This window comes from Entelurus aequoreus, linkage group LG18 (genome assembly GCF_033978785.1).
Source record: "Entelurus aequoreus isolate RoL-2023_Sb linkage group LG18, RoL_Eaeq_v1.1, whole genome shotgun sequence".
Lineage (NCBI taxonomy): Eukaryota > Metazoa > Chordata > Actinopteri > Syngnathiformes > Syngnathidae > Entelurus > Entelurus aequoreus.
This window is the reverse complement of record NC_084748.1, coordinates 22,023,376-22,036,140: the sequence shown is the minus strand read 5'-3', so window position 1 is coordinate 22,036,140 and position 12,765 is coordinate 22,023,376. Positions and strand designations below refer to the sequence as shown.

At 39.8% G+C, this 12,765-nt stretch overlaps 1 protein-coding gene across 4 annotated transcripts in view; it reads left to right on the top strand.

Annotated features, from left to right (window-relative positions):
- The window catches only part of LOC133633937 (E3 SUMO-protein ligase ZBED1-like), a 39,498-nt gene extending 28,366 nt beyond the window's left edge, over nt 1–11,132 (top strand). For 2 of the 4 annotated variants that reach the window (XM_062026770.1, XM_062026769.1), the window contains 4 exons: nt 220–377; nt 1,947–2,168; nt 2,374–3,797; nt 7,212–11,132. In XM_062026770.1, coding sequence (XP_061882754.1) covers nt 220–377; nt 1,947–2,168; nt 2,374–3,797; nt 7,212–7,796 — 2,389 coding nt within the window. In that variant the 3' untranslated portion in view covers nt 7,797–11,132. Of the gene's footprint in view, nt 1–219; nt 378–1,946; nt 2,169–2,373; nt 3,798–5,884; nt 5,952–7,211 lie in introns of those variants that run through there. The other 2 variants (XM_062026771.1, XM_062026772.1) reach the window with 2 other exon arrangements.
- The last annotated feature ends 1,633 nt before the right edge of the window (nt 11,133–12,765 follow it).

Sequence of the window (12,765 nt, the reverse complement as noted above, 5' to 3'; positions counted from 1 at the left end):
ACACAATAAAAGTGGAGTTTGCCTGTCATTTCCAGTCAAGAAAAAATGTGTTGCTTGAAAAAACTTAACTAACCAATTTAGCATGTTTTTGTATGAATAATTGATACATTTCACTTTAAAACCAAGCACTGTTCATGCTGCTGTTCAACTACAGATGCATGTTTTGTGTGACTCATTTTATTCAAAAGGCATCTTGTATGTGTTTGCACTTTGTTACAGGTATGTAACTTACAGGAGCAGCGAGGATCAACACAATTTGATTGTTTTCCAATTTTATCAAAACATCTACTACAAGGTTTCACAGCCCATCCCAGAGGGTGATGAGCTCAAGGTCTGGATTGGCATGGAGTATGCCAAATTGCTGGGCCTCAGGATGGGTGAGTTTCTAGATACGGTCTAGCAGGTAAATTATTTTTGTCATTTCCGAATATGAGAATGGATTGTTCTGAAATGTATTTATGCTTTGGTGTTTTCAAGCAAATATTGTGCTTCAATGAAGGAAAATTTAATTTCCCCCAAAATGAATCATATTGTGCAATATTGTTGCCACTGCTTTTTATTTAAAAATTTAAACGCACAAAGAATTTAATAACATTTTTGATTGGTCTCCAGACATAGCAGCACCTTTCAAAGATTGAAAATAGAAATAAAGTGAACGTTTGTGCAAACGTTTAAATCTGAGTCTTAAAACAAATGAATAAGGACTCATAATTCTAGTGTACAACAAAATAGAGTACACACTCAGTGTGGCTTATACATCAAATCCATAAAAAAAGAAACTAGTTGAAGTGTTGAACATAGCTTAATTAAAAACAGGCATGAGATAGGCTCCAGCATCCCCCGCGACCCGAAAGGGACAAGCGGTAGAAAATGGATGGATAGATGGATGTCCCGATTCAATATTGCTATCGGAGATCGGTCTGATAAGCAAAAAAAACAAACAGATTCAAGATGATATTGTTTGCATCTAAAATCTCCAATATTAGCGCCGATACAAGCAATCCTGCAGCATGTTTACTTGTGCAAAGCTGGACAGCCAGTTAACATCTAAATGTCATCCAATAAGCACACACGGTTGGTATTTTCTTATATTTTAGTCAAATCATTTACAAAAGGTAAACATGCTAGGCTGAAGGTAACTAGGAGCTAATCATACATAAGTGTCCCTAATGAAACATCATTGCATCGTTTGGCGAGCCTCTGGATCGATCTATATGTAGCAGTGGTGTGACCAAGTCATTGTTTTGTCATTGCCCTCAAGTATCGAGTCAAGTCCCAAGTCAAGACAGGCAAGTCCCGAGTCAAGTCCAAAGTCAAGACTGGAAAGTCTCAAGTCAAGTCCCAAGTCCTGCATTTTGAGTTCCGAGTCCTTTCAAATCCTTTTAACCAGAGACTAATATATTTACACAGATTGTGTATGCTTTTAAAACGCTGTATTTATTTATTAAAACAATTGCATTTGAAATTGCAGGGAAAAAAATAGTGCTGACTATGCTGACACTTCATAATAGCACTATTAACCAGTCGTGCAACTGTACTTGTTTGTACAAAAGTGTTAACATTGTATTTCCATGGTATATTGCATTTTAACTATAGTTCCACAGCAGTTTCTATTCTGTTCTTACCTTATCTCATTGAGCTCATCTCATACTGTATGTGTGTTTATGTGTGAGTGAATATGAAAAACATAACACATACATGAACATAACAATGAACAGAGTTGTACTTTTTTTATACCAGGGCCTTAATGAGATATTTGTTTGAGCCCAAAGCAGAGGAACAGAAAAAACTGAATAGAAATATATAGTCATAAAGAAGTAAAAATCCCCATGGGAGAAGCCGAAAGACAGCTTTTGTTTTGACTAAAAGTTTCACTTTTATAACCTAGATCCTATTCTGGCATATACAATCTAATTGATCACTATCCTATGTTTTGTTGTGTACAGGTGAGAATGTGAAATGTGAACACAGTAAAAAGGAGACAGTACTGGAACTTCTGTCAGACATTCAGTTTGTCACACTGCCAGAGCCCAACAGCTTTTTCCAGACTGGAGACAACAACAACCAATCACTGCCTATAATCAGTGACCTGACCACCCTGTCACAAACAGATGCAAATAATGATTCAGGACAGATCTCTCGCTTGTCCTTTGCTTCCTCAATACCAGGTAACTTTTCTTAACTTTTTTTTAATGATAAATTATTATTAATTTCAAGTGAATACGGTACTGCTTAAAGTTAATCTAAAACTATAAACAATTGCTTTAAGAAAATAGTTGTATTATTATATTATTATTACATGTATTATGCACCGTAACAATTTTTGTTTATCATTGATATATAACCATGGTCTGTTCTGTATGCTTTCAATAGGCTCGTCTGCTCAATTGACTGAAGCCATCAGCAATTTTCTCATCATGGATATCCATCCTCCAACTCTGGTAGGTGGAAAGGGCTTTATCAAGCTGATCCACTCTTTGCTTCCCACCTACAAACTTCCAGCTCCTTCCTTGCTCAAGAAGCTCCTGAATAAACACCACAGCAGAGACAAAGAGATTCTTGCTCAGATGCTGACGACGTCGAGTAACAGAGAAAATGAAAATGTATTTGACCACACCGCTCCTATTGAGGATGAATGCAGGAGACTTGCGCCGTCACCCATCGAGCAGGGTGAGGTTCCTAATTTTGTCACAATCAGTGTAGATGTTTGGGTCCACAGCTGGGACCGAACTAACAAGAGATATGTCACTCTGTGGGCACATTACATTGACTCAAACATGGAATGCCTAAATGTCACCCTGGCAACACAAAGACTCATAGAATGTGACATGACAAATAACTGCCATCAAAGCTTGAAAGCCCAAGTAAAGACCATGGCCAACGAGTGGGGGATATCCCAGTTTAATCTGGTCTTGCTGGGAGGTAAACGCAATAACAAGATGCGACTGCAAATACTAAATAATACAAAATGTGCAGATAAATCCCTTCACACAAACTCATTTCTGCAGACGGACGAATCTGTGTCACCAATGGAACAGTTGAATCTACAACCGTGTCATTCAAGTGAAGGGCTTCTGTTTGTCCCATGTTTCTTCAGTGTTGTACAGGACTGCATTGATGAATTGACGTCACACCCTGTCATCTCCAAGACCCTCTTGCAATTCCAAGGTTTTCTTTTAAGCCAGTTACAGGCACTCTGTCAAAACAAAGACTCCTGCCGGAGACCCTCAAGTTATTACCAAAGCGTTATGGAAACTTTGACCGAAAGGGAGCAGGCAGAGCTGAAGTCATGGGCCAGCCATTGTCGGCCGACATGGAATAGACTTTATCCTCTGCTAAGCACACTACTCAAACATGAAAGCATTCAAAGTGCTCTGTTAAAGCAGGTCAAATGTGAGAACCTGATGGATGAAGACTTTACTTCAGAATTTGATAATAATAATTGTTGCTATGCAAACTCCTCATCCACTGCAGCTGTATCAAACATGGCGCCATTGCACTCTGAGTGGAAGATCTTGGAGGAGTTGTGTATGGTCCTCAAACCATTGGATGTGGCATGTCAAACGCTTGCCAAAGAAGCCTTCCCACGCTTGTCTCTTATTAAACCCATTCTCACCGGCTTGCTTTCCTGCCACTTAGTATGCCGGCCAGGGGACTCGAGCATTTTGAATGACATGAAGCAGATGGTGAGACAGACTTTGGCAAGTCATTACAACAATTCTGAAGTCAACAGAATTTTAAGTGTGGCCTGTTCCCTCGACCCCCAGTTTCATGGGCTTGGATTCATGGAGATGACGGTGAGTGCACTAAAATGTTTTCATATTCTAGTACTCTGAAGTTAATATCATTCTGCTCCATGGTACATTAGTGCTTAGTACTGCTGCATTACAGCATAAACTGCCCAGGTTCTATTCTACCTTGGACCACTTCTTAAAGGCCTACTGAAATGAAATGTTCTTATTTAAACAGGGATAGCAGGTCCATTCTATGTGTCATACTTGATCATTTTGCGATATTGCCATATTTTTGCTGAAAGGATTTAGTAGAGAACATCGACGATAAAGTTCGCAACTTTTGGTTGCTGATAAAAAAGCCTTGCCTGTACCGGAAGTAGCGTGACGTCACAGGTTGTGGAGCGCCTCACATCTGCACATTGTTTACAATCATTCCCACCAGCAGCGAGAGCGATTCGGACCGAGAAAGCGACGATTACCCCATTAATTTGAGCGAGGATGAAAGATTTGTGGATGAGGAAAGTGAGAGTGAAGGATTAGAGTGAAGTGCCGGACGCCAGGATGTATCTTTTTTCGCTCTGACCGTAACTTAGGTATAAGGGCTCATTGGATTCCACACTTTGTCCTTTTTCTATTGTGGATCACGGATTTGTATTTTAAACCACTATATCCTCTTGAAAATGAGAGTCGAGAACGCGAAATGGACATTCACAGTGACTTTTATCTCCACGACAATACATCGACGAAGCACTTTAGCTTCGGAGCTAAGGTGATAGCATCATGCTTAACTGCGGATAGAAACAGAAGAAACAAGCCCCTGACTGGAAGGATAGACCGAAGATCAACAATACTACTATTACTTCTACTCTCAGGAGACACTAAACTAAACCCTGGACCTGTAACCACACGGTTAACGCTGTCCCGCCTGGCGAAGCCTAGCAATGCTGTTGCTAACGACGCCATTGAAGCTAACTTAGCTACGGGACCTCGACAGAGCTATGCTAAAAACATTAGCTCTCCACCTACGCCAGCCCTCATCTGCTCATCACCACCCGTGCTCACCTGCGTTCCAGCGATCGACGGCGCGACGGAGGACTTCACCACGATCATCGGTGCGGTCGGCAGCCCGGAGACGGAGGAAGTCAAACCAGACACCGGTGAGGACACCGGTGAGGACAGTGGCGCGGCGGCGGACGGCGTTGTGTTGCTGTAGCCAGCCGCTAATACACCGATCCCACCTACAGCTTTCTTCTTTGCTGTCTTCATTGTTCATTAAACAAATTGCTAAAGATTCACCAACACAGATGTCCAGAATACTGTGGAATTTTGCGATGAAAACAGACTACTCAAACTGGCCACCGTGCTGTTCCAAAATGTCTGCTACAATCCGTGATGTCACGCGCAAACATCATCACACGGAGACGTTTGCAGCCGGATATTTCCCGGGAAATTTAAAATTGCACTTTATAAGTTAACCCGGCCGTATTGGCATGTGTTGCAATGTTAAGATTTCATCATTGATATATAAACTATCAGACTGCGTGGTCGGTAGTAGTGGGTTTCAGTAGGCCTTTAAACCACATCTGACTTTAAGACCGGGGTTCCCAAATGTTTTGCCTGCAAGAGCCTAACTGAAAATGTGCCAATGGACTGTAGGCTAAAAGTTGAGATTTTAAGTATACAGCAGCACTGACACATGTAAATCTAAAAGGATGCAGTAAACCAACAATCCGTGTATTCCCGGGACACAGCTCATTGTTACCATGAAAAACAATACATTGTGAATACAACAATTTGTGTTTTAAAATAACAGTAACGAGCAAAAAAAAGCTTTATCAGCCGACAAGACAAGCACTGTTTCCAACCCTCTGCACATTGTCATCACCTTTTCACAATCTCGCCCCTCACGCAACATGCTAGTTTAGCCGCTGCCAAACAACTAGCCGTCCCCGAGGATTTATTTTTAACAATTAAAGATACAAATCTGATAGCAAATAAACCCAGGTTTCCACTACTGAAGGTTGTGCTCACTCGTGTTGATGGTGTTTTAACGTTTAGGGAATGTGCTGTAATGAAAAAGGAAAACATATTTTGTTGGCTGTGATTAAAAATACTTGGAATGGCGATCACTTTTTTGTTTTGTCTGACAGCCTCTGCGAATACAGGCCACATCTGGCAAGGTACTAAGCAGATACTAGGCATGCTGACCAATTTTTGGTAAGTTGTTTATATACGGTCTAAAAATAAGTGGGCCGAGTATTTACACCTGTGGATCCCTGAAAAGTGTTAAAAAGTAAATGTGTTCATTATCATCACACAGCGATGCTTTTTCTCCAAATATGTTTTGAAGGCTATGGCTAACCTCACTAAAATCAAGGCATTGTAATTGCACAAACTAATCTTTATCCTTGAAAAAGATAAAACAATTTTATAAAATAATATGTCCAGGGTGTACCCCGCCTACCGCCCAAATGCAGCTGAGATATGCTCCAGCACCCCCTGCGACCCCGAAAGGGACAAGCGGTAGAAAATGGATGGATGGATGGATGGGATAAAATCACAGTATATCTTTATCACTGGCATTACAACAATATACAATAATAATAATATAAATGTAAAGAACTGTCAAATGAATTTCAATACAATTTTGGAATTGGAATTAATAATCATTGATCACAGGCGATAACTAGCTTGCATAATTAAGATTTGCTTCAGAAAAGAAACCAATATTTGTACACTAATGCAATTTTATCATCAGAATCTCAAATAGGAATATTTTTAAATGTTTTATTTGAATGCATGTCATTTTTTTGCACACAACTTGGTAACAGTTTTATCAAAGGTTCTTTCAGGCTGTATTTTGAAGTCAAATTTGCCAGTGAGCACACCAGTTGGAGTCCCCTCACTTTTTTTTGTACTGACATTCGCATTGATCTGATCACTGACCGTATAGCGGTTAAGGTAAAAGAGCTTGTACGGAAGAAAATAAATTGCATGATTAATCGAAGCGTGTTCATGATGGTGATATTTTTTTTATTAATCACCTGTGTTAACTCATTAATTTTGACAGCCCTAATTGAAATACATGTTGCCTACACTCCATACAAGCCCATGATTCCTGCTGACGTCATCGCAACCTCCGGTTACAACAGTGTTGTTTCAGTAATAAAAGTATTTTTGGGGGCCAAAATGTGGTGCGTCACACTACAATTGAAACCCCTTATTGATATAAGTTTTGTGTGGGTATCCTTCATACAGGTCTCAAACATTGCAATATTTAACGTATGTGCTCTCAATATTCTGTATAGCAGACTCTTATATATTTTAGTGCAGGGCATGAACTATAAAATGAGCGTAACAATTTAACTGTAGATTGATAATATTTGACTTGGTCTTGTGGGGAAACATATTTTTCATAAGAATGTTAGTTAAGAAAACAGGTTATGTTATACATTAATACGGTGTTATTATTTTTAGGAGCAAATGGAGACTTTTGATTGGCTGAAGAAAGACACCATCAGGATAGTAAAGGACCGGAAGACACACAAAAGCATGAAGATACACTCAAGTAAGAAGTTCATCTCCCCTGAGGAACCGGAATCTGAGAGTCATTTATTGAAGAGACGCAAATTGGGTGAGGTTGACTCTAAGGACATGGAGGATGAAGAAGAGATGGCTCTGCCAGATCTCGGCCCAATCTGTAAAGTGTCCGGAATGGAGTTTTTGCTAGGAGACTTGTTCTCCACACCACAGAGCAGGCAGGATTCCGTAGAGGAGTCTGTGGACTTAGAGATATCAGTCTTCAGAGCTGGTAAGGGGGCTTCGCTGGGCGTGGAGCCCCTACATTGGTGGAGGACAAAGGCGGTGCAATTCCCAATGTTGGGAAAAGTGGCACAGGTGTATTTGGCTGCCCCAGCAGTGGCAGGCAACATGGCACAAGACTTTGTTCAGGACAGAGCAGGAACAACCAACAGGAATAGAGACAACATTCCACCAGAAAGTTTGGACGCAATCCTGTTTCTCCACCACAACCACTCGATTAGCCTTAAAAACAAAACTTAGAATGTGCCATGTAAATGAATTCCTTATTTGCTGAATATTTTTTTTCCCAAAACTCTTATTTGAAGTTGATCTTCACTCTGATCTTTGGTCTTTTGAAATGGTACTGTATACCCTCAGATAGTGCTGTGCGATATTTAACATATATATTGGCGTGCAGGACCATACATGTCAACAATGTAGCAGAGACTGAAAGCACAATTAAAGCTAAACCAACAAAACCAGAAGAAAAATTGGTGCTAAAGAGTGGAAAGAGAAACTACTTTTTCAATCTAATAATTGGAATTCAAGGCCCTAAAATGTCTTAAATTTGATCAAAATCTCGAAAAAAAAAATTAAATACCAACATGTAAGGTCTTAGAAATATATTAAAATGATTTATTTTTTAACCATTGCTTAACTTTAGGCTAGCTTTTGATTTTTGAGGGCGCTATTAATGAATACAAATAATTCATGAAGCACAACCAACTAGTGAGCTGTGCCCACTGAGCGGTTCAGTTCAGTTTAAGTTTATTTCGAACATGCTTACGATATGATGTAATATATCACATATTTGCTGTATGCAAATGCACCAAGTTATTGACTTTTAGTATTTTTGATTCAATAAATAAAGGGTTTGTATGTTCTCTATATCCAACATTATGTATTATTCTAATTTATCTTTTTTGTAGCACTCTTAGTGAATGAAGTGCACATTTGTAGTTATTTCCCCATATTTCTACACAATAACTCAGATATGGTAACACTAGGGAGCAGTAGAGAACATTTAGTGATTTTTGGTCAAAGAACATATTTTGCTTTATTCATTATTGACGTGTTTCTTGCTACTTTATGTTGTATATTTTTACATGAGGTTTCCAGTTCATTTTGTCATCTATTATTACACATAAAAATGTGTTTTCTTTTACCCTTTCAATATCATCATCATCAGCAGCCGTTGTCAGTCCACTGCTGGACGAAAGCCTCAGCATGTTTCTGCCATAGTGAACGATCTCTCTTGGCGTACTCTTCATGCTGGTTATTAGCCTACACCTTCCACGCTGGCTTGGTGCGGGTTGGAAGGGGTATTTTATATCAGAGATCCTTCTCCTAGACTAATTGCCTTACTGGGCTGTTGAACTTAGTCTGTCCTGTTGGTTGTCCGCGCCCCAATTACCCAGGGACCCGCTCAGCTTTATGGCGCTGACCGCCCGCCAGTCACAAGAGAAGGTGCAAACGGTTCTTTGTGTGCATTTTATAGACGTTAGTTGGGACTCACTAACCCCACACACAACCTCCCATCTCATGCCTGGATGTAGTTTAACGTCATACCCAGGACATACCTTTTCAATATAAACTCTGTCTATTGGTATTTGTGTTTGACTTTCCCTTCTACCTTTACCAAATAGCATTATTTTAGTTGTACTGAGATTCAAAGATAGTCTGTTTTTGTCAAACCATCTTTTTTATGTGTGCCTTTCTTGTGTTATTTGTATTAGATTGTGTGTGTTCTCTCCTGAACAAAATACAGTTGTGTCATCTGCAAATAATGTTAATTTTAAGTCCTTTGTAACTTTACAAATGTTGTTTATATAAAGATCAAACAATTTTGGTCCTAGTATTGATCCCTGAGGTATGCGACAAGATATTTTCAGCTCTGTGGACGTTTGTTCTCCTATCTTCACGTATTGCTCCCTGTTAGTTAAGTAGCTTCTTACCTAGTTCAAGACCAACCCTCTGATTCCATAACGTTCTAATTTGTTTATTAATATATTATGATTAATGGTGTCAAATGCTTTTGTTAAATCCACAAACACTGTAGCAGCACATGTTTTGGTATTTATTGCATTGGTGATCTTTTCCGTTATTTCGATTAATGTCATTTATGTTGGGATGTGCTCTGTATTCGTATTGATTGTCTGTGAGTGTTTCATTTTTATTTATGAATTATTCCAATCTGTTAAGCAATTGTTCAATAATTTTAGAAAATTGTGTAAGTAGAGAAACAGGTCTGTAGTTTGTAAACTGGTGTTTGTCTCCAATCTTATAAATTGGTACAACTTTCGCTATTTCCATTTTCTCTGGGCGTTTGCCTGTTTGAAATGATAGGTTGCTGATGTATGTTGAAGCTTCTGAAATCTCTTCAATAATCTTTTTTTATCGTTTTCATATCAATTCCGTTAAAATCAGTTGAGGTCTTGGATTTAAATTTTTTCACAGTATTGATTAGTTCCCCTTTTGTCACACCTTCAAGGATCATCGAGTTGGGATTTCTGTCTAAAGTGTCATTCAAGTCCTCAACTGACTCAGGATCTGGGATCTTCTTCTCCAGTCCAATGTTCATGAAGTAATTATTGAAGCTTTCAACTACTTTGTTGTTACTTTGTAATTTTTTTACATTTCCATCTGAAGTATTTAGGATAATCCTTCTTAGCACCATTTTTAATAATGCTATTTAGGATGGACCATGTTGCTCTCATATTGTTTTTGTTCGATCCAATAATTGACTAATATTCTTTCCTACGTGTCCATAGTATGCCAGTTAGCTTGTTATTTTATGTTTTGTACTTGTTTTCTGCCTCTGTAGATCTTTGTGTTCTAAATCTTGAGTTTAGCTAACAGCGGTGATCCCACAGCAAAGCCATGTTATTTGTGTAATGTAGCAAGTGCAAGTTCAACAATATGTGGCTGCAGGAAAAACAAGTTGATGCATGATTGAAGCCGGTGGATGAAAACGTATACAGTAAAAAATGTTCGCCGATGTCATAACTCTGGTCAGGACCTGAATGTAGATGGCAGCATTTGTAAACATTGTGGTGAAAATGAATGGAACGATAATGAAAAAGTAAAAAATCTGGGACATGTCTGTGTCAAAAGATGCTAAAAAGCCACAAACACCTGCACAACTGTACAGAGATTGATGTAGGACCCCCAAAAGAGCGTTATGAATGTGGGTAAGCGGCACTAATAGTCGAAGAAGATCCGAATGAGATGTTTACTAAATCATACTATTACATACATTAGGCATACACATGTCAGATACAAAATTTAAATGTTATGCACATTGTTAATATCCAAATTCTAAGGCTTGCAATCCAAACAAGTGTTATGTCCTGTTTTGTCACAACTTTGGGCAGACTGTAGTACTGCAGATATCTTTCTGTTTGCTCAATTCTGAAATTCTGAAAGTTAACCGTTTATTTTAGCAGAGGTGCAAACTCCCCGTCACAGACAAAATGTTTTTGTAAGCACAACTTTACAATTGCTGACTTTCTCATTATTGTTATGTGAAGACACTCGAAGCACACTGCACCTTCTGCAAAAAAAATACAAATACAGGACTTTGGGCATTAAGGCAATGGAATTAAAAAAAATGGTTGTTGTGATGTTTGACAATATTATTTTTCAAACAAATATTACAAACCCCAAAACCAGTGAAGTTGGCACGTTGTGTAAATTGTAAATAAAAACAGAATACAATGATTTGCTAATCCTTTTCAACCTATATTTAATTGAATAGACTGCAAAGACAAGATGCTTAACGTTCAAACTGGAAAACTTTGTTATTTTTTGCAAATATTAGCTCATTTGCAATTTGATGCCTTCAACATGTTTCAAAAAAGCTTGCACAAGTTGCAAAAAAGAGTGAGAAAGTTGAGGAATGCTCATTAAACTGTTGTGTGCCGGGCAAAGGGAAGGAGGCGACACCAAGGCAGAACTGCGGTTTACTAGGTTTATTGAAAACCCTGATGAGTGTGTGGGGTGTGTATGCTACCACAAGTGAATGAGTGCGGACGATGTGTAGAATTAACAATGTAAGTTTTACCAGGGGTTGTTGTCGGTGCGTGTTTGAATCTTTCGTCGAATCCAAGGGGCAAGGCGAAGAGGTAGTCAGCAGGGAGGCAAACAGTCGGGGGCTGGAGAGAGGCAACTATGTCCGAGTCCAAGCAGAGATCAAGGGTCGAGGGAGGCAAGCAGAGATCCAGGTGGAGGTCGTGAGGCAGGACACGATCACAGGCAGCAGGGAAGACACTGTGGAAGACACAAGGGACATCAAACACGGGAACGAGGAAGAGCACAAAGAAGGCGAGCAAGGAACGAGGGAGTGGTGCCAGACGTGATGCTTACTGTGAAAGATTGGCTACGTTCTGGCAAAGGTCTCTTGGGTCCGCTGGCTTTTATGCCGCTCCCTCTCGTCCAGGTGTGCTGATTCGCAATTGTTTGCAGCTTTGTTGCTGCGTGGGCGTGCTGCGCCCAGCGCGAGCAGGGTCGTGTCAGGGTACGCAGCCAGAGGAGGAATTGGGAGACTCAGCTGCAGGAGAAAAGCGGGTTCGAGTCCGCGCCGTGACATAAACACTTATTTGGAACATCCCACAGGTTAATAGGCTAATTGGGAACAGGTGGGTGCAATGATTGGGTATAGAAGCAGCTTCCATGAAATGCTCAGTCATTCACAAACAAGGATGGGGCGAGGGTCACCACTTTGTGAACAAATGCATGAGCAAATTGTTGAACAGTTTAAGAACAACATTTCTCAACGAGATTATGCAAGGGATTTAGGGATTTCACCTTCTACCGTCCGTAATATCATCAAAAGTTTACGGGAATCTGGAGAAATCACTGCACGTAAGCGGCTAAGTCCATGACTTTTGATCCCTCAGGCGGTACTGTATCAAAAAGCGACATCAGTGTGTAAAGGATATCACCACATGGGCTCAGGAACACTTCAAAAAACCACTGTCAGTAACTACAGTTTGTCACTACATCTGTAAGTGCAAGTTAAAACTCTACTATGCAAAGCCAAAGCCGTTTATCAACAACACCCAGAAACGCTGCCGGCTTCGCTGGGCCCGAGCTCATCAAAGATGGACTGATGCAAAGTGTAAAAGTGTTCTTTGGTCTGACGAGTCCACATTTCAAATTGTTTTTGGAAACTGTGGACGTTGTGTCCTCCACACCAAAGAGGAAAAGAACCATCCGGATTGTTATAGGT